At 43.1% G+C, this 20,086-nt stretch overlaps 2 protein-coding genes across 2 annotated transcripts in view; one reads left to right on the forward strand and one right to left on the reverse strand.

The window, feature by feature from the left end:
• Positions 1–14,807, reverse strand: part of HS2ST1 (heparan sulfate 2-O-sulfotransferase 1) — a 76,817-nt gene extending 62,010 nt beyond the window's left edge. The window contains exon 1 of the mRNA XM_086462831.1: positions 14,684–14,807. Within this exon, the coding sequence (XP_086318957.1) occupies positions 14,684–14,807 (124 nt within the window). The remainder of the gene's footprint in view (positions 1–14,683) is intronic.
• Positions 14,808–15,717: 910 nt separating this feature from the next.
• The window catches only part of SELENOF (selenoprotein F), a 29,355-nt gene continuing 24,986 nt past the window's right edge, over positions 15,718–20,086 (forward strand). Inside the window, exons 1-2 of the mRNA XM_086462845.1 lie at positions 15,718–15,790; positions 18,675–18,842. Coding sequence (XP_086318971.1) covers positions 15,722–15,790; positions 18,675–18,842 — 237 coding nt within the window. The 5' untranslated portion in view covers positions 15,718–15,721. The remainder of the gene's footprint in view (positions 15,791–18,674; positions 18,843–20,086) is intronic.

Genomic DNA, 20,086 nt, shown 5'->3' on the forward strand with positions numbered 1-20,086 from the left:
AATATTCCAAGAAATCCCTTAACCCCAACTATGTATTCTCCCAGCACCACGATGGGTGCAGGACTCCAAAGAAAGAAATTGCTCCATGCTGCATGTGATGTACAACAGAACATAGAAGAAAGAGAAGACAAAAAAAAAAGTTATTTTGTAATAATTTCAGGGCAACACCCCTCATGAACAGCCTGAGGCTTAAATCTACATCATAAATGCAGCTGTGGGACAAATACCTGGGCAGAAACATGCTCAGAGAAGCCAAATTCAAAGAAGCCAAAGAGAGGCTGCAGTAGCCCGAGTAAACGTGCCGGCTCGTTCAAACCTAACTCCCGAGGGAGACGAAGCGTTTCTCTCTCAGGTGACACAAGGTGCCAACACGGTTTTCTATCCACAGCAATATTTCTCAAATTTGTATGAAAAGGTACCAAGTTTAAACTCAAGTATAAATACAAACAAAGCAGCTATACAAGTTTATAATGTCACCTGCCTGTGAAGGACACGGATCGAACAGACAGACTGTATCACTTCTGTATTAGAGTGGTCCCTATGGATATTTCTAAAACGACTTTCCATCTGAATTATGAAGACTCCTTCATTTATTTTCTGCTCCTCATATATACCAATCAGCTATATCCCTGCGACTCCACAGACGGGGGGAGCAGAGGCAGAAGAGTTACTGAACATTGCCACCCCGATGCCCTGGAGTAGCCCCCAGCATTAGCCCTAACCTTCTCCCATCCCATCATTTCTTGTACTGCTACGAATCATCACCAGACCCTACAGCCCCAACCTTCCCCCTGCTTCACGTACAGACTTTTTAAAAGATGTGGGAAAATTAGTTTCCCCAACAGACTCTGTTTTATTTGATTGTTACTCCATGTTACAGGGCTGCACTTTATAGTCTGTAGAAGTTGTTCTGTTCAGTCAGTGGTTCACAAATTAACCTGCGAAATGGCAAAAAGCTCAATAAAAAATGTTCTTCATTCTAACATCGTAGCCAAGGCTCACAGAGCATAAAAGGGAAAATTTCCACAAAACATGCAAAGCAGGAAAGCCACACGCACTTTGTTGACCCAGGGGCTGCTAGACCACTCAAGGCAAGTGATCTTATACTTTCATTACTAAATATCCCTCCAGCAGTTGACATTAATAAATGTTCTTTTTAGATGTTCACTTTAAAAAAAAAAAACAAACCCCCCAACCCCAAAAAACCCACCAAACCCAACAGCCACTCCTACACGAAAACACAGCTTAGCTCTTTAGCAACCAACCATGAAAGACAGTGTCACTGCCTAGTTTTATTCCAACTATGACAATATTGTCTACGTTTCGCCTGTACCCAGGGCTAAACTCTAACAGTGGCTTTATCACCTGACAACTCCTCACCAGCCAGAGAGGGGAATCAGGGAAAAAAAGGAGCAGACCCGTGGGTGGAAGTGAAACAGATTTAATGAAACACCACCAACACCAACAGACCCAAACTCAGCCAAATGAATATCCAGTCATCATAATCGACTGGAGAGCAGTCCTCAGGAGAAGCCAGAGGAGGAGCAGGAGGAACCTCGGGAGGAATCCCACAGGAGCTCCCCTTCCTCAGCAAACCTTCCCCCTTTATACTGCCCATGACGTTATGGTGAGGGCTACCCCTGTAGCTCACTCAGGGCAGCTGCCCTGGCTGACTCCAAACTGCTGACGGCCTGCCCGGCATGGCTGGGCTGGGGGTCTGTCCCAGCCAAACCAGGACAAAAATAAAAAATACTAGTCACAAGACTGCCACCAGAATTGTTAATATGTGAGTCCACCACATAAAATTCTCAAGTACAAGTTACACTACAATTTTCTGGTCAAAACAATCCCTTTATTAAAAAAAAAAAAAAAAAAAAATAATCCAAAGCACTCTAAATTCACCTGAAATAAACCTGTCATTCAAACAAACAAACAAAACCCCCCAAAAATGAAATTTAGAATGCTAAGCATTTAGTTAATGCTTTAACTCCTATCCTACACAAAATTGTGTCTGGTCCTGGTTTGGAAACACAACTACTTCATTTGACAAGCATTCCGTGATGCCTACTGGAGGTTGCAGTCACAGAATTATTAATAAGTACTGAAGTGCAATTTAGGAAGTTTGCTTTAGATCAGACCATCTTTTATTCACAAAAAAAGGAATCAAAGCATAACTAATTTTTACATTTATAAAATCAGTACTGCTGTCACGGCAGCAGAGTACAATAAAGTAATAGCACTAAAATGTGTAATTATTGCAGTAAGCTCAGTCACAGTTTGGAAAAGTGCCAACTGTTACTTGTTTTCTAAAGAAATTGTTTGGGAAAAACAGTCACCATTATCCAAGAATACTTTTGGCAACTAATTCATACGCTCTTTGACATATGCTAACAGTCCTTGAATGATACACCTCCTAAAAACTTTGCATTTGGTAATAATTTAAGTGCCATACTTTTCAAGGAAGGCTGGGGTATTTTTAGCTGATTTTGACCTTGCATTTAGATCAAACAGGAAAAGTGATAAACTTAAGAAAATAATTATCCTCAAATCTGTTCCTTCTGTCTACAAACTGCTTAAAATGAGGATTCTTTGCCCTGAAACCAACCCGAACACTGGAAACCTGTACGAGGGTCTTGCTGGGACAAGGCACGTACACAACCCACAGTCCACCCTGTACAGCATGCAGTTGCCTAAAATCTTGTCACCACAAAATACCGCAGGAAAGGGATGAAGGGTGCTACTGAAATCACACAAGACAACGAATTTAGTCCAGTTCAACATCAATGCATTTCTGATCCTTAAATATCACGGGGTTTTTTAGCTCCTCGAATTCCTTGTAGCAAAGGTTTTGAACAAATGAAAACGAACAATCCCTTTTCATAGTTTTATGTCTGTACTTGGTTAACCCTTATTGGTTGGTAAAGCTTTAAACTACCTGGTAGTTCTGCCCGATACGTACTTGTGAGGTCCAGACATTTTTCTATAGAGAAGCCAAACTTTCTTGCCAATTTAATCACTATTTAATTGTGGAACCTGACACAGCAAAGGTTGAAGGATTAACAGAATTTGCAAAGAGTCTGTAGGTACATGATTCCATCAAGGGCAAAAAACTCATCCAAATGAATATCCAAGAGGATTTTCATACAGGTTTCTCTTGCATACTAGTTATCTCTAGAGTGAGATCTCATGTTTACATTTATATGCACATACTTAATATATATTAAGTAAAGTAAAACAGATGTAGGAACAATCACTGTATTTCACATTCCTGCTGCTATATGAATACTCGACAGATTTTGTCGCTTAAGTATCATGTTGTCAGACATCTAGAAATTTTTTTCATACTTAAAAAGTACATGATATAAGTGCTATTTTTATTTCCATATTGTTTTAGGATGGCATAACAATGAGAGGAAGCAAGTCTAAAAAAGAGTTTACCCTTTTTTCCAACATTCATTCTTGAAAACTAGTTTTTCAATCTCAGTTAACATTTAAAAATCTTTCCTTATCTCCAGCAAAACAAGTATTTTGTATGTAAATTTTATAGCACTAGTTCAAGAAATTTAAGTTTATTACAACCCATAACTTATCACAAAACAATACGTGCTTTTAACTGCAACCTTGACACAAGCTTCCACCAGTCAAAGCGTGCACATATTTCAAACTTACACGTAATCACCACTAATGCTCCTGGAAACCATAAAAATGGTCGTTCAGCTTCTAAGGACTTTTTTCTATGGCTGAGAACAAGAGGGAAGAAAAGAAAAATACCTTCATTCCTCCTTCACACCTGTGTTTTTTTCTTTAAACTTGATATATGAATAATTTATCATCTATTTCTCTTGCCTAATTCTCATATTAAGACTGCCTTGCCATCTGCACTATGCAATCACACATAAGTAGGCACATAAAAATCACTAGAAACAATGCTTTGGATTGCTCTCGTGACCACAAATGTTTAGAAAAATGCTCCCACAAACATGTTAGCAAGACCATGTTTTTCAGAGTAGGGTTTGGAAAGCACAGACAGGAAAACCAGAAGAGGATACACATAAATGTTTTACTATTTGATTTACTGCTTGTATCTGCTAAACCACCACCTCAGTTTTACCTTGGTTTTTCACATCAGAAAGGAGAGGAGAGTTTAATACTATCGTAGGGGGTAAATGGCAAAGCAATAGGAATCAGAAGCAAGTACATTTTCAGACTGTTAAGCTAGAGTGAAGCCAGCCTTGAAAATAAGTGTATTCCTCAGTACTCTCTGCCTTTTTGTCGGGATCAGGCGGACTGGATAGCTCACACGTGCAAAAGTCGCACTGATCCTCACAGACACATCCTTTCTACTCCTCATTTCCCCTCTTCAAAAGTTCATCTTTAATATTCTCCTCTAAGCTTGACCACGCGCTCACAAGATAAATTCGCCTTTAGGCCAAATGCATTTAACATGCTTCATGAATAACTAAGCAGCCTGACAAATATCCTCTACCAATTTTCTCTGGGTTGGATGAAGGGGTGGCTGTCCTTTCCTGTCCAGAAGCAAACATATGCCATCTCTGCAGCTCAGAGCCCAAAGCATGAAACTCAGCTGAAATCAAGAGTGCTTTCACTTCATGCTCCATGCTCTGATCTCCGCCGGCGGGGGAGCTGGGCATACCTCTGGTTACCGCCCTGGCTAGCAATGGGGTGATGCTCTCCCCCGGGAATGCTGGGCACACTGCTGGGGGAACAACATTTTGTGCGCCCACTGCCAACTTTGACAGCTCCTCTGTCGGGTCTTGTGACTTCTCAAGCCCTTTTATGAACCCCCATGGCTGACAGCAATTTTACTTCATTAACCACTCGAAAACTCTCTCCTCAAAATTCAAAACTTTGGAATAAAAGTTGCTCCAACTGAACTCCGTGGAAAAGTTTTTAGGCAACTCTAACTGCTTTGGCCATGGAATAGTTTCAAAGATAAAATTCAAGTTTGTACCAGACATGACAGGTTATGAACGCTGCTATGCTTAAATGTAAGCTTAGACAGGTATTTCTGGTCATTCAGCCTTTGCTTTTGGCTCAGAAAGCATGTTTGTGAGGCAGTTCAAGGACTAGAATAAACACTGCTAGCCTGCTAGAAAGTAAGGCGTTCTGGTACTTCTCACAGCAGAAAACGCAGACTACTGCAATACACACACAGACTCTAAGCTCTAATTCAGAAGTATAAATCAAGCAGCATGCCAGAAATTTTCTAGGTTGTTTTTCACACCTTGATGAAACAAAAACACGAAGTACAGTCCTGTTGAAGATAACTTTAAACTTTAAACAGGTCCTGCTAAAACACTGGAGCTACTCATGCTTTGTCTTCTCTCAAACCCACAGCAGCGGCACAAGCAGCACGTTAGGATTAACAATTCAGAGAGCAAAGGGAAGGAAGCCCAGAAGTATCTAAAAAATAAAATTTGTTTTAATAAAAGTAGGAAGATGGTAAAAATACAAAACATTCCAATTCCTACAGAAAGATCTTCCTCCAAAAGGTCATTCTGTGGACAAGAACATTCTCCAAAAAGCAAATCTACTCTTGAAATGCCACCTTTGTAAGTGAAAAGGAGTTCAAAAACATACTCAGTCCAATCCACTTTACACACTTTGAAGTCATCAAATTGGACAGCAAGATCTAATCACTTCATCATAAGACAGCAAACTCTTTATTATCAAGCACATCTTCAAAAGCTTGCCTTGTTGGCAGCATCACCAAAGTTAATACAAAATAGTTAATTTGCCTACAAAAACTATTAAACCAGACTATTCTCAGATAAGCAGGAGGGCTTTGTAAGTGTCTTTTGTTTGGCTGGTTTTGGGTTTGGGTTTGTTTTTTTTTTTTTAATAAATAAATTTTAAAAAGAGGGGAAACTAAGACATTCAATATTCCCAAAGGCACTAACTTGATTAAACTAAAGCATTTTAGTGCTATGGTCATCTCAGCACAGTTCAGAGGAGAATGTATCCAGAATAGCACGCAACTATAGATATTTTGCCAGGAAAATATCTTTTCTCACTTTGAAGAGTACACACTGCTGAAGGTTTACTGACAAGGGAGATGCTGAAAAATCCTTGGCTTCAAAGTCGTCAGTGGGAATGCAGCTGAAACAGGGTTCTACTTCATTCAATACCAGGATACAAAAAATCTGACATGACGACTTTGTTTCCAAAACCATAGATCCTCATACAAGATATTTAGCGTTTCAAAAATTTGAAATTAAATCTTCCAAAAAGTTATTTTCTCCTCAATCTCCGTTACTCAAACGTTAAAGGAGTCCAAATCTTAGACAGCTTTGTTTTGTTCTGGAGACACTTTTTGGTCTATTTAATGTGGCAGAATAAGTTTCTATCATTTTCACATCCTACTTTTGGACCTTATTCCCTTTTACCCTAAATGTGTAAATCCTTCTCAGATCTACAGAAATCCTTTTCTCAGAATGAATGATCAAAATCAACTCCAATATAATACAATCAACTGCTGGTTAATGTTTCGTGTATCAAAACCCATCGCAAACGCCACGTTTTGCAAAATGAGACTTCCACTGCTGCAAAACCTCCTCCAAAGCCCCCCACAGCATCAACGTAAAGAAATGCAAATCTTTCCAAGAAAACACAGATAGGCTATTTAGGCGATCTTTCTGAATACGTTCCACAACAATATATCCAGAAAAGAAGATAATAGAAATATTGAAAATTGAAAGATACAGAGGAAAAAGATTCAGGAGAAAAAATAATACTTAAATTAGCTGTATTTTCCTCTCCACTTTGCAGAAAGTGACAGGAACAAGCATAATCTCTGTTCAATTGCTTTCATATCTCCCAGTTCCTTCATGTTCTCAACAGCCTTTTTGCACCTTTTTCAAAGTGAAACGAAATGCTAAGAAAGATCAGTCCTGTACTACAACACTGGAAAATATAGACAATGAGAGTAAGGAATATACACATACATAACCATATACGTTATAAATTTAGATATTCCTTGCTCTCCCCCGTCTATGTGGTTTTTAATAGATACTAACAAAACAGAAGAATAAAATAAGATCTTCTGAGAGGAAAAACACTGCAGAAGTAAATGGGGAAGACACGCATTTTAATTTAAGGAACCTGAGATCCCATCCCCACACTCTTTACAGTTTTACAGCAATTATGCACAAGGTTTGCATAAACACTTCAAAAATCATCAAAAGGTGTTTTATCAAAACAGCACTTAAGTTTTACATATGTTTCAACACAAATTAGTATTCAGAATTAAACAGCAAGTTGATAAAAAAAAAAAGATGTCAGCTGCCATTTTAAACGAACTGGATATAGAGAGATTGGACGTGAAGGCAGGCAAAGACTGGGCCAAAGTGATAGAGAGCTTCTTTCCAAATACTTTTTGTAATTTAATTATCTTATTAATTCTCTCACTGCCCTAGACTCCTAGCTACTCACGATGAATTTTATCAGCAGCAGAAAGCTTGAATAATAATTATTATAGCAGTAATGTGATTGGAACGACGATGACACAAGGATATTGCAAAGTAAGGACAACAATAACACACTGAATACTCGAGACAATAAAAAGCCATGTGGCTGTAGTTGGGCTTCCTGCAGACACATTTGCAAACAATATCTCTATGGTTAAAATATGTGCTTCATTTACAGCCACAGAAAGCTAAACTACAGCAATTAATTAATTACTTGGGAACATACAGACACTCCAGGGCACACCCTGCCAGAACACTGATGGCCTGATAGTCAGCGTATTCCTGACACACAACCATACGTGTACGTGCAACGCGAACGCTGCCACGAGTACTGAGAATTTATACCTCTAGCAAAGTGCCTGCGTGTACCAACGATAATCAGCGCTAGCAGTAATCTTAATTAGTGAGAAGAATGCCAAATGGAGGGACTTCAGTTCTCCAAAACTTGAAAGGTCAAGTGGAGAGGAGTTGGGGGGCGGGGGGGGGAGGATAACGAACCAACTGACCCAGTTCCAGGAAGGAAAGAGGTTGGCTTTTCTCTGCCGAGCAGGTGGAGAGTTCTCCGAACGCCGCCTTGCTCAAGAGGGTGGGCTTTGATCACAGCAGCTTCACAGGGCCACGAGTTTTTAGGGGAGTGGGCAAACCCAAGAGAACCCATGGACTCGAGCATCAGATGGAGGTAAGGGTTTGAATAAGATACCGCCCACGCTCCCCCGTCCAGATAGCGAGCAGGGCAGAGTGCAGCTGAGTCGGTACGAATTTAGCCAGCTGGCCAAATTTCAGATGCCTCTCAACAATGGACTGCTTTCACCCAGTCTTTTACCTTTTGTTTCTGGTTGAAAAAAATAACGCAAATACACCTAACGGTTTGGCTATTTTTCTACATCACAGCACTTTGGCTGTGCTTCCTAGGCTAGCTTTTCGCATACACAAGCGGATAAATAGCACCACATTTCAAGCAAAGCGCTTACCACTATTTTGAAACTGCTTTGACAAGGTTTGAGTACGCTTCAGGTTAAGTGACAAAACCTCCAGATTGCAAACAATGACACAAAAAAGGCTGTCTTTTGACCCAATTAAGTGATAATACATGGAAGATTCCATATGTAAAAGCCATCTATTTTCTAAAGAGGAGCAAGAATTTGAGGGAAGGCATTCATTATTAGAAGACAAGACAAGTCTGGCCAGAATAATTCTAACAGCGAGTGACTCATGGTTGCCAGTCAGTAGATATGGAAATGACTTGCTCATGAACTGCTCAAATATCCCTAACTTCAGCAGCCAGGGGCAATACAAGCTGTGCAAAAAAAAAAAGAATCCAGCTGCAAAAATGTCAGTTTTCTGAAATAAGGAAAGAAAAAAATTCCTACAATTTATTTCACTTCAAATGTACATAATAAACTGGAAAGCAATGATTTAACCTGTTATGCTACCTCCAAAGTTTAAGTAGTTTAGCAAGGGCTGTTTAAAAAAAAAAAAAAAATCTACATTTTATGTGTTTATATACGTACGTACACACATACATAAAATCCACAACCACTCAATTTTAATTCAGTGGAGTATTTGGGGGTCTCCAGTTAGGGTTTTGTTGTGTTTTAAACCAGTTTCTTTGATAATCATCTCCAGTGAGAACTAAAAAAAAAAAAGAAAAAAAAAAGACATAGTAATTTCCAATGATTCGATTTCAAAGGCACATTGCAGACATGAGAATTTTAGCTACTTTCACCATGCTCAAAGCAGAAAATAGACAAGAAAAACAAAGGGACCATTGGCATGGCATTATGACAATGTCACTGTTTCGACTGCTTTATCACAGAGTAAATGAAGGCATTAAAAAGTAGCTTTGTCTGATTTCCAGTAGTGCTACCACCTACCCTTTCACAGTGCCAAGCACATTACTGAAGCCTGCCAGGTATTTCATTACTGACATCTCCCTTCCTATGTAGAAAAACAACGACACGGAAGAACAGGACCTAGAACCCCTTCAAATACTTTCTCCTGAGGTTCTCAGCCTTGAACCAATTCCCTACCTCACAGCTACCATTACCAAACCTGCAATGTTGCATTAATTCACCAAGAAGAGGAGCGCGGCACTTGCATTTCTTTGGCTGCCCAACCAGCCTTTTCTATCCTTAATGGCCGATCCTAACCGTGGCTTTTTTCCAGGATTCCCCTGGAGGATGGTATTGTAAGCCTTTGTGCTCTTCAACTTAAATTTGTGTGTTAAAAAGTAACATTCATAGACATGTGCTGGCCCAAACTTGACCTTTTCCAACGGAGAATCTAGAAAGATGCAGTGCCTTACCTGGGGATTACCTCACCCACTGCTGACTGTGGCTGGCCACACCGGAGGCGTACGCTTTACCTGATTTCCCAAGACCATTTCATCTCTCAGAACTGCCCTCAAAATATCTCTAACAAAAAGATCCCCTTGCCAGCTAACTCACCAGAACAGCAGCTGCTATCAGCAGCGAAGGCACAGCTCTCACCACGTCGCTGACTCTCAAACCCATCTCACTAAAAGCAGGAGGCCTGCAAACCAGGTACAACCATACTGAAGTTTCCAGAAGAGGACAGAAATTTTAAGAGAGTTGTGTCTCTTATTTTGACTGTTGGAGTGGCAGCGAGAAGGGGTGAGCTCAAGCCTCAGAGCCCATTAGCGAGCCTGAACTGCCTTGGTACGTGCTTGGGAACGTGCATGGCTCTGTATTAGTCAAAATTCAGACATTACCAATTTCACAGAAAATGCAGCAGCTCCAACACTTAATTCCCCAACAAAGTTACAAATAAACATAAAATCACAAACAATAACATAATAAACAAATAAAATCCATACAATTGCTCTATATCGCACTTTCCAATGGGAAGTCCAAGCATAGCACGAGAATAGTTTAAATTTATTCTGAATTTATTATTGAAAGTTTCTGGAATGACTCGGGGCATGGGGAAGGGGGAACCAAATGGAAAAAGTATGATAGAGCCAGCAAGGCAAAGTAGAAGAATGGAGATATACTGAGGCTGGAGATATACTGAGGAAGCAGCATTAAAACTCTTATTTCAGGAAAGCTGGTACTCAAGAAAACAGCTTCTGAAAGAATGCCTCGGGCTACTCAGTGAAAAATAATAACTACTGGGCAACAGAGCTATATTTAAAAGAAATGCTAGTAAATTATTTGCATAGCTACGTGCAGCCAGAACTGCCAACAATCACAAACTACTCTTTATAAATGAAGTTCAAGTACAAATAATATACTAAGGAACATGCATGCTATATTATGAGGGACAATTTGAGAAGTTTTCTGAGGGATTTTCCAAACACGTGCAACTGGCAGTCCTGCTGACCAGAGATTTTTTTTTTCCTGAATGAAGGAAACATAAGATGGCTATTATTTCAACATCCTAAAAGAGTAGAAACTCCTATATTTCTAGAAAGCACAAGGTTTAATCACTGGGAAGTTAAATCATTTAACTTCAAAGGAACGGTGGTTTGTTAGGTACTTGCACAAAGCTTAGAAGGACACTACCCCAGCAAAGGCCACAGGCAGTAGGAAGCTCCCTTAAAAAAAAATAAAAATAAAAAAATCTGGCAACAATTAATGATCAATTAAATTTTCTTCTCTGGGCTTAGGAAAAGAGCCTTAGCTTTTCAAATTATTCACTTACTTTCAAACAAAAAAAGATATTTAAAAACTGAAATATTAAGAATGTCTTTCAAGTGACGGACTTATGCTGAATTCAAGGTGCTGAATTAACAGATATGAGCTGCAAGTTTGTCGCTTAGCAGAGGATATACTCCCACAGTACAGCTGACCACTGTTTCAACATGATCTGGAACAGTAATAAAGTTGCTCAAGCCTTGCTGTCCCTGTTATGGCGCATTATGGTACTCAGCTTAATGCTAGGCCAGTTTAAACCAGAGGCAGAGCTGCACCCACCAGGCTTCCAAAAAACCAGAGGGGATGGTGGGATGGTCAGGCATTACTTCTGTTCCAGGAATGACAGTGCAAACCTCAACATTTGCCTTTCACATGCAATATTCTCTATTAGGGCTGTGCATTCCTAGAGCTAACGGGCAAGTCCCTACACTAGGCTTAAATGAAAACATTGAAGTCCTCACCGGCAACTAGGGACAACTTAATCGGGAGAGAATACCAATTTAGCTGCCCTTACACGTAAACTTGAAAATAATATGAAAGATTAATGGCTGTGTGTGCAAATCTCACCGAAAAAAGTACTTGAAAACTGGCTTCTGACTGGGCTCTGCTTGTGATCTCACCGCTACAAACTATTTGTAAAGAGCTTAGAAGTCAAACAGCTGCAGAGAAGTTACAACGAATAATTTTATTTTATTTTTTTTAAATTAGGGATCTATCTTTCATATGATGAAGAAATCTTTTTAGATGGTATTAGGATCGTAATAATCTCATCAGAGAGAAAAAAACAGCAGCAGCATTTGTGATGGTCACTTGCTTCTATCTCCTGTACTTCTCAACTTAAAAAAAGCAGAGTTTGTCAGAGTGACTGACTTTTACCCATATAAAGTCTTACAGGAAGAAAAAGGTTCTCATTCTTTTTTTTCACTCAGAAACATGCTCCAATTTCATGTTATAGGCAAGATATTTCGAGATGTTGAACCAAAATTAACCCCCCCCAACTGTTCAGTACAGAACCCGAAGTTGCTCAAACATGAAGAAACTGGATAAAGCCCTTTCTACCAGAAAGTACGGCTGAATATCATGAGAACCGCTGATACGACCGCAGAATTATTTTATTTGTTATCAAATGTGAAGTCAGTCGGTTCTGCTACTCAGCGCCTAATTCTTACAATTACTTTCCACGATGACAGTTGATCATATGACGCAGACACGCAGCAGAGCTCAAAACCCCGTACCCAAACAACACGCAATGTCACTTCTCACACAAAGCGCCCCCTGAAACGCAACTGAAAGACCAACAGAACTACTTTGTCGTTATCATCAACTCACAGCATCGCTGTCACTTCACACACACCCCCCTCAGCCTTCTGGGGGACAGGGAGAAAGCGTGGAATTCAAGTGCATTAGGCCATCTAATTACTTCGATTTGGAGAAACCCATTCTCCACATCACAGCTCAGTAGAAATATCACCGGCCACGGGGGTAAAAAATCTTCTGTAATGAAACCTTAACATTTCCTAGCCATAAAATATGTTCCAAAGATGTAAAAAAGGAGACATTCAGACAAAGAGAAGCTTTTTAACAAAGAGTACTCTCACGTTAAAAAAACAGAACCCGCATTCAATGCCGTTGCAGAAAGCCCTTGCTCCCCTCCTTACGCAGGCTTTAGAGAATCACTACTAAGTTGCTCACAAAGCAAATCTTTCCATCGTATTTTTAATAAACTTCACAATTGTTTTCCCTTCTCCTTAAGAAATAAAGTCAGCAGAACACAGTAATTAGATTCTCGTCCCAAAGCAGTACGAGCTGTGTATTTTTATCCCCTAAATATGCAACTTAATCATGCCCATTGCATACACATTAAGGAGGAAGTTTTACCAGCAAAATTCTTTATTCTCACATGCATTATGTTAATCTTTCCATGCCAGGAGGTAGATTTCCCTAAAGCAACATACACTGCCAGCAACAGAGGCACTGAAGCCGCAGGTACCAACCAGTTTAAAACAGATGGGTGCAAAATTCCGCTGAACCTCGCGCACTATGTTAACACCCGCTTGAATTCTCTTCCAATTTCCTTCATTTTCTTCTTCAAATTTTTGCTTACAGTTATTGAGACGCTGCAAAAATTATGCCTCGGTTATAATTGGTACGAACTTTCAGCTGAAAAATAGGCAGAGTAAGAGCATCCCGTAACTCAAGCGGTCAGCCACTGCCATTTCCAGAGTCCCAATCTGTAATATCCAGTTCAGAGAGAGCAAAGCGGAAAAGAAACGCTGAGAAGTAAAATCCCGATGGAATTTGTACAGCTCAACATGGAGTTATGCTGAGTCTGGCTCTGTGAGAAGCTCGCTGTTAGACTTCCCCTGTCACTCAAAGTCCACTTCTAGTTTTAACACCGGTAGGAACATGACATGTGCACTTTTCTTCCTACCGGCTTGAAGTGTTCGTAGTCTAAATATCTCAGTATCAAGTAACACGAGAAAACAAATCAACAACATCTGCAAAGCAGCCCCTGCACTCGTATACACTCAGTGCTCTGTTTTTACAACTCGAGGCACCACAACCCAGGTTCAGAATGGTGTTTTTTTCACATCCCCGAAACCCTTGATTTAAGTAGTATAAAATCCGTGCAAGTTCTGCAGCCTTACGTAGAACAGACAAAGCAGTAAGACGTTACCGACCTGGCAGATAGTACTCTAAAAAGGTCTTTTTAAGGCAGGAAAAGCAAAAGAAATGTTGCATGAGAGTTTTCAAGTTCATGGTTATTCTGTTTAACTACAGCTCAGTGACAGTCTAGGAGACGACTAGCTACACTCAGTAAACTGCAGAAAATAACACCTTACATTCAGTGACAGTAAAGCAAATTACCCATTTGTCATTAAGAACAATGTCTTTGGCTTTTTTTTTTTTTTCTTTTTTACGCTGTGCCTTCCTTTACAACGCCAAGCGTCAGTCTGAAGCAGGAATTAAACGCGAAGAAGCCGGTAATTCGTTGCAGCAGCAGAACTAGACTCACTCTGGGCACCTCTACTGCTTCTCTCCCCCTGCCCAGGAGGCACCCGCAGGCCAGCCCCTGCCCCCAGCACCTCTGAACACCGCTGCTCTCTCAGCAAAACCCACCCAGACACCCTACAGAAATATTTCTCTCTCCAACGCCGACCTCTCCTAGGTCTCATCCTCTCGCAAAACACACACACAAACGACCCCAAAGGCCAAGGCTGCCCCCTCCGCCGCTGACAGCCCCCCTCCCACGACCGTATCGACCGGGTCCTTTATCAGCTCGGGCGGGCGAACACCAGGAGCCGCACGGGGAGAGCAGGCAGCGGTGCGTGTCCCCTCACCCCGGCCCCGGCGGGGCGGCGCACCGAGGCGGGGGGGAGCCGGGCTGCGGCCCCCCCCCCCCCCGCCTTTCCCGCTCCCGCCGCATGTCCCCTGCCTCCCAGCGTCCTGCCCCGGCCGCCACCTCCCCGGGCCCGGCCCGGCCCGTTCCGCCCCCCCAGGCTCCCCGGCCGCGCCCCGCCGCCGCCGCCGCTCACCCACCCAGCTTGCCGCGGGACTCCTCCAGCTTCTGGATCTGGTTCTCCAGGAAGAGCACGGCCACCCCGAACACCAGCACCGCCAGCAGCTGCAACTTGGGCGGCAGCATAATCCTGAGCAGCCCCATGAGCAGCAGCACCAGCGCCGCCCAGCCCGGGATCACGACATAACGCGGGGCCCGGCCGCGGAGGCCGGCGGGAACCGCCGCCGCCGCCGCCGCTGCCGCCGCAGGGACGGCGCGAGCGAGGGGAGGCGAAGGGAGCGCGGCTGAGGGAGCGCGCGACAGGGCCCGCCGCCGCTCTCACATCGCCTCACGGCGCGGCCGCTCGCCCGCCCCTCCCCCCCCCGCCTTGCGTGCGCTGCTCAGCAACCGAACGCCCGCCCGCCCGAACCGCCCGCCCGCCGCCGCCGCCGCCGCCGCCGCCGCTTCCCGGCGGCGGGACACGCCCCCCGCGCCCTCCGCCATTGGGCGGTGCTACCGCCACCCCGCCTTTCCCGCCACTGGATTGGACCCGCTCAGGCGACGCCCCGCCCGCAGGGCGTTGACTCCTCCTCCTCCCCCCTCAGCGCTGAGCCGCCGGACCGAGGCGATGTCCCGCCTACATGCGGCCCATCGTGATTGGGAGGACTTTCTTGAAGTCCCGCCCACCTCCCCACGCTCATTGGGCATAGGCACCGCGGCACTTGGGAAAAGCGCAATAGTATTGCTCAGACCGGCCGTCAATCGCCGTGGCTAGGGGCTTATGTAGCGGGTGGCAGCAACCCTCCGACCGGGAGAGGACCTTGTTCTGGGTTGTTTCCGTACTGCCTGACTGACGCTAGGGAACGATATCGCCTCTAGCCTCGCTGTGAAGCGCTACTTTGAACGGACTAAAATAGCCCGTTCCGCAGAGGTTCTGCGTTATCCCTTTCTGCTCGTGGTGCCGGGGGTTGGGAGCAAGCCTACGCCCTCCCGCATCAGGCAGTGTGTCGGGCAGCCGCGACGGGTGAGGTCCTTCAGCGGCCTCCCGGCGACGCTGGCAGGAGCGTTCAGGCACCAAGATGGCGGCGGCCGCCGAGCTAACGGCCCTGGGGCGTTGCTGGTTCTGGTTGCTCGTGGGGCTGCAGGCGGTGAGAGGCCGTTCCGGCTTATTGGGGCTCGGGGCTGAGCGCGGCTGCTGTTTCCCGAGAGAAAGAGCGCGGGTGTAAGGGAGGAGCGAGGCGGGGGCGAGACGTGTCCCATAGCGGGAGGCGGAGGCCGCGGGCCTCGCCCTGCCCATCCCATCCCCGAGGCGTCGTGTCGTGCCTCGTTCCTCTCCTGCCGCCGTGGCCGCCTCTTTTGCTGTCTTTGTAGGAGGTTGTTCTCTGCTTCTGCCCTTTTCCCTCCCGCTGTCGCTGCCTTTACTCCTGCAGACCTCGAGAGCCGCCTTTTGGAGCCCGAACGTCCCCTGCCTTGTCCCTCGTCTCGGCCCTCTTAGTTCGGAGAAGGTGGCGATCGCTGCGGGTGTTGCAGCGACCCTTGAAATAAATTTGCAGATTTTCTCGCCTCTTTTTAATGGGATTTGTGTGTCGTTGTGAGCCTTATAAGCCGGGTTGTCCTTAATAACAAAGTTCAGAATGGGTTTGGGAAGTGAAACTAGGTGGCTTCTGATTCCTAACCGAAGGGTGTCCCGTGAAGGCTGTCCCTCGAGGTTTTCCAGACAGGTCAGCTTTCTCTATCTCAGTCCACCTGAGGCCCTTAAAAGTTCTGACCCCCCCGAGCTCCAGAGACATGAGATTGTGCAAAAGACCTGTTAAAATGGTTCGTTCTAATAAGTCAAGTACTTCCTAAAGCAATTTGTATTGATGCTGCGTTTGCTTTAATGTATTAAATTATCTAATGTGAAAGCAGTTGTGTAAAGTCAAAGCTTTAAAGGAGAGCTGAAATGAGACACATCACTGGCTAAGCAGCTGGAATTCTTTTGTTCTGAGGGGAAATTAGCTTCTGAAATGTGAGGTCGTTTTCTAATCCTAAAAAGAGATTTTTATTATAATTAGTATACTTACTTTAGGATAGTAAAAGTTCTGGTACTGAAAATTGAGGAAAAAATACTAGAGAGAGCCAGTTTCTCCCCCCCCCCCCCCCCCCCGGTTTTATTCTCAAGCTGTTTTGAGCTTGCTGTGTAACCAGAACTACTTCACTGAGGAATTCACTTGTAATGGCCACTTTACTTGCTTTCATGCACTATTTGGGTTTTAGTTCGTTCCCCCCAAAAAATAGGAGGGTATTGGCCTTATACCCAGATGCTGTAGAGCTCTGCTGGGGAAAGGTGCAAGGGTGTTGCTGGTGGAAGCAGACTGGCCATGGCAGCAGCACCGTCTTTGCTCCCAGGTGAACAGATTCAAAAGTGAGGAAAAGATGACAGTAGAGCACGAAAGGGGTGGATGGCAAGCAGCAAGGTGCAAGAAAACTGTTTTAGCTACTGTCATCATCATGAATTTAAGAAGTGAACAGTAATTAAAATGGAGCTTTGGCAGTATTTGGCATCCTCCTTAGATTTTCTGTACTACTGTGGTGGTGGTGTATTTCTTATTGTCAGTATCCCTTGGACAGGATGATTAATAGATGATTCCGGTAGAAGAGGGTCCCATTTTTCTTTGCCTGCTGTCACATATAGAAATTTAGCGGTGTTCTGCAGGAAGAAGAAAAAGAGTTTTCTGCCCAACAGAATAATAATTTCCAGTTAATTTTCTGTGTGTCATACTTTTCTGTTCATGCTTTAACTTTTTGAGCCGGTACAGAGAAATAGAATAATGAGGCACCTAGTAGTTTCTACCAGTTCCTGATCCATAACATTTTCCATCTGTCACATCAGTGGCACGTCTTTTCTTTGGCTGTAGGTTGGCCATTTAAGGGGAAAAAGGGTTTTGTCTGTACCTGACTTGGTGTGCTGCATATATTAAAATATGGGTGAGTGTGACAAGAAGTCTGATTTGCTGAAGGACAAACTTAGTTTTTCTCCTGTGTTTTTCTGTGTGGCCCAGCTTAATTCTTCAGACTCTTGGTCTGTTACCATCCAGTCCAGTTTGCTGCTGTCATCTTTCTCTGAAGACAGAGGTGCTTGTTTTGGTGGTGTTATAGATGTTGTGGGTTTTGTCCAAGGCCTTTCACCCAGGCTGAGAAGCATCTGGGAAAACTCTCCTTTCCCAATTTCCTCTCTTGCTTCACCCACCCCAGCATACAGCTGGAAGGAAAGGTTTTGATCTAGGATGTGAGAAAACCCTGTGTAGGCAAGTGGAATGTGAAAACAAAACCCACATATCATTTAAGTGCTGGGGTAGTTGGTAAAATTGTTTTGGCTGCTTATTAAAAACAGCACTGGTGTAATACATTGAAGCCATGTAATTGAGTTTCCTATTTTAATGTATGACTAGTAAATCAGAATTGCAGTTTTTTATCTACGCCTCCACTTTCGGTATGCAATTTTCCTGTAACATTAATGCAAACAAGAAATTAAAATCCTACTTGCATGCAGTTTGGCCTGTTTCCTCACTCCCTGGTGGTGCTTTTCCCAAGCTTAGCTGCTTATTGTACTTATATGTACTTATTTTCCAAGTGTGTTATCTGTGATAGGAAATTCACTGAAATTGTTTTGAAAGAGCAGGCTTTAGAGACCTGTAGCCGTGTGTCTTTCAGCTGATTCGTTATGTTTGGGTTTTGGGGGTTTTTTTCTTAATTTGGAGCTAGCAATAGGAAACAAGTAGAGTCCTCTGAAGTGTATATAAAAGTGAATTTGGGCAGGTCTGGTACCTGGAAATACACATATTATGAGTGTCTAGAATTCACTATTAGTTTAAGACCGTTCCTCAAAATAAGGTGGTGTCTTGTATTTATGGGCAGACCATTAGGCATTACACTAAAACGGTCACAAGAGACTAAGTTGTTTTTCCTAATCATTAAAGCATTTAAAATCTTCCTTTTTTTTTTTAAATAACTAATTTTAGTATTAAAATATAACGTTGTATTAATTTTCAGATAAGTGTATACGGAGCACAGTTGTCATCAGAAGCTTGCAGAGAGCTGGGCTTCTCCAGTAACTTGCTATGCAGTTCCTGCAACCTTCTTGGCCAGTTCAATCTGAATCAGTTGGACCCCTTCTGCCGGCAGTGCTGCCAAGAAGAAGCTCAGTTGGAAACCAGAAAGGTGGGTTTTGGACCAAATCCTTTGTGGAATAATTGAACACATTACGTTATGTTTATGAAAGTTTTCATTTTAAAAATAGATGAGAATCTGGATTATAATCTCAAGAGGAAAATGCGATGTTTCTTGATAGTCCGAGATACACAAGGTCTAGATTTGCAGGCTTGCCGTACTGCTGTAAAACAGCGTACCTGTATGAGCAGAGGAACCTTGGGTTCTGTGACAGCCCTTCTCTAGTGTGAGGGGACTCATCAGAGCTGTGTCCAGCTGCTTTAAGTTGAAAGAAGTATGGCATCTGGAGGGGGGAGGGGGTAAGGGGGCTTGTGTTCTTGATCGCAGCTCTTGCTCGGTCACGCACCCATAGTGCAACAGCCGGGGGAGTTGGGCTCAGTCCTGAGGAGCAAAGGGCTGATGCAGCTGCCAGGTCTGCTCCTGAAGTGGCACGAACCTGCCAGAGGCTGGACTGCTCAGCTCCAGTCTGAGCTGGTTCTGACAGCTGGAAGCGTTGGGAGTAGTCTGCTCGGGAGGCCGGGCGGTGCAGCCATCGGTTGGGCTAAGGCAAAACCTTGCCTTTTTCTGCAGGAAGTAAATAGCTGTCTTGCTTAAGGCCTGTCACCAAGGAAGAATTTTTAGTCTTGAAAAGAATACGTGCTTTCAAATATGTTGTAATTTAAGAGGTGTCTAGGATACATTAAAGACCAATCATTGTCAGGAAAGTAGAGATATCAAGGAGAAGAGATGCTGACATTATTTTTAATGACTAGGAGATGGCTAAGTGACTAACAACATGAGATTAATGGTGAAATCTCACAGGCTTCTCCTGTCAGTTAAATTCAGGATAATATTAAAAAAAAGTCTGCCTATAACTTTTAACAAAATCACTGATTGCAGTGCCAGGTACAATATATTAAATATCAAGTGTTTGAGATTTGCAGAAACTTAACAATTAGTAGTTCTTTAATATTGAGAGACAGTTAAGGTGAGAGATAAGACTGTAAATGGCACTTTCATATATTGACAAAAGAATGCTTGCAGTAATATTTCAGTACGATCCTTATGGCACTTGATATCTAAGACTTTTTCTTTGCTAGGTATATGAATCTTATAAAGGAAAGTTTGTCTCTGGAAAATTCTCCAGTTCTTAGGGCTGCACATATATATATGTACATATTGGTACATACACAACAGCTGAAAAGTTTCAGAATAAAATCTAATGTCCTAAAAGGGAATGGAAAAATAGGAAAGGG

The sequence above is a fragment of the Leptosomus discolor genome, chromosome 3, assembly GCF_034619465.1.
Source record: "Leptosomus discolor isolate bLepDis1 chromosome 3, bLepDis1.hap2, whole genome shotgun sequence".
Taxonomy (NCBI): Eukaryota; Metazoa; Chordata; class Aves; order Leptosomiformes; family Leptosomidae; genus Leptosomus; species Leptosomus discolor.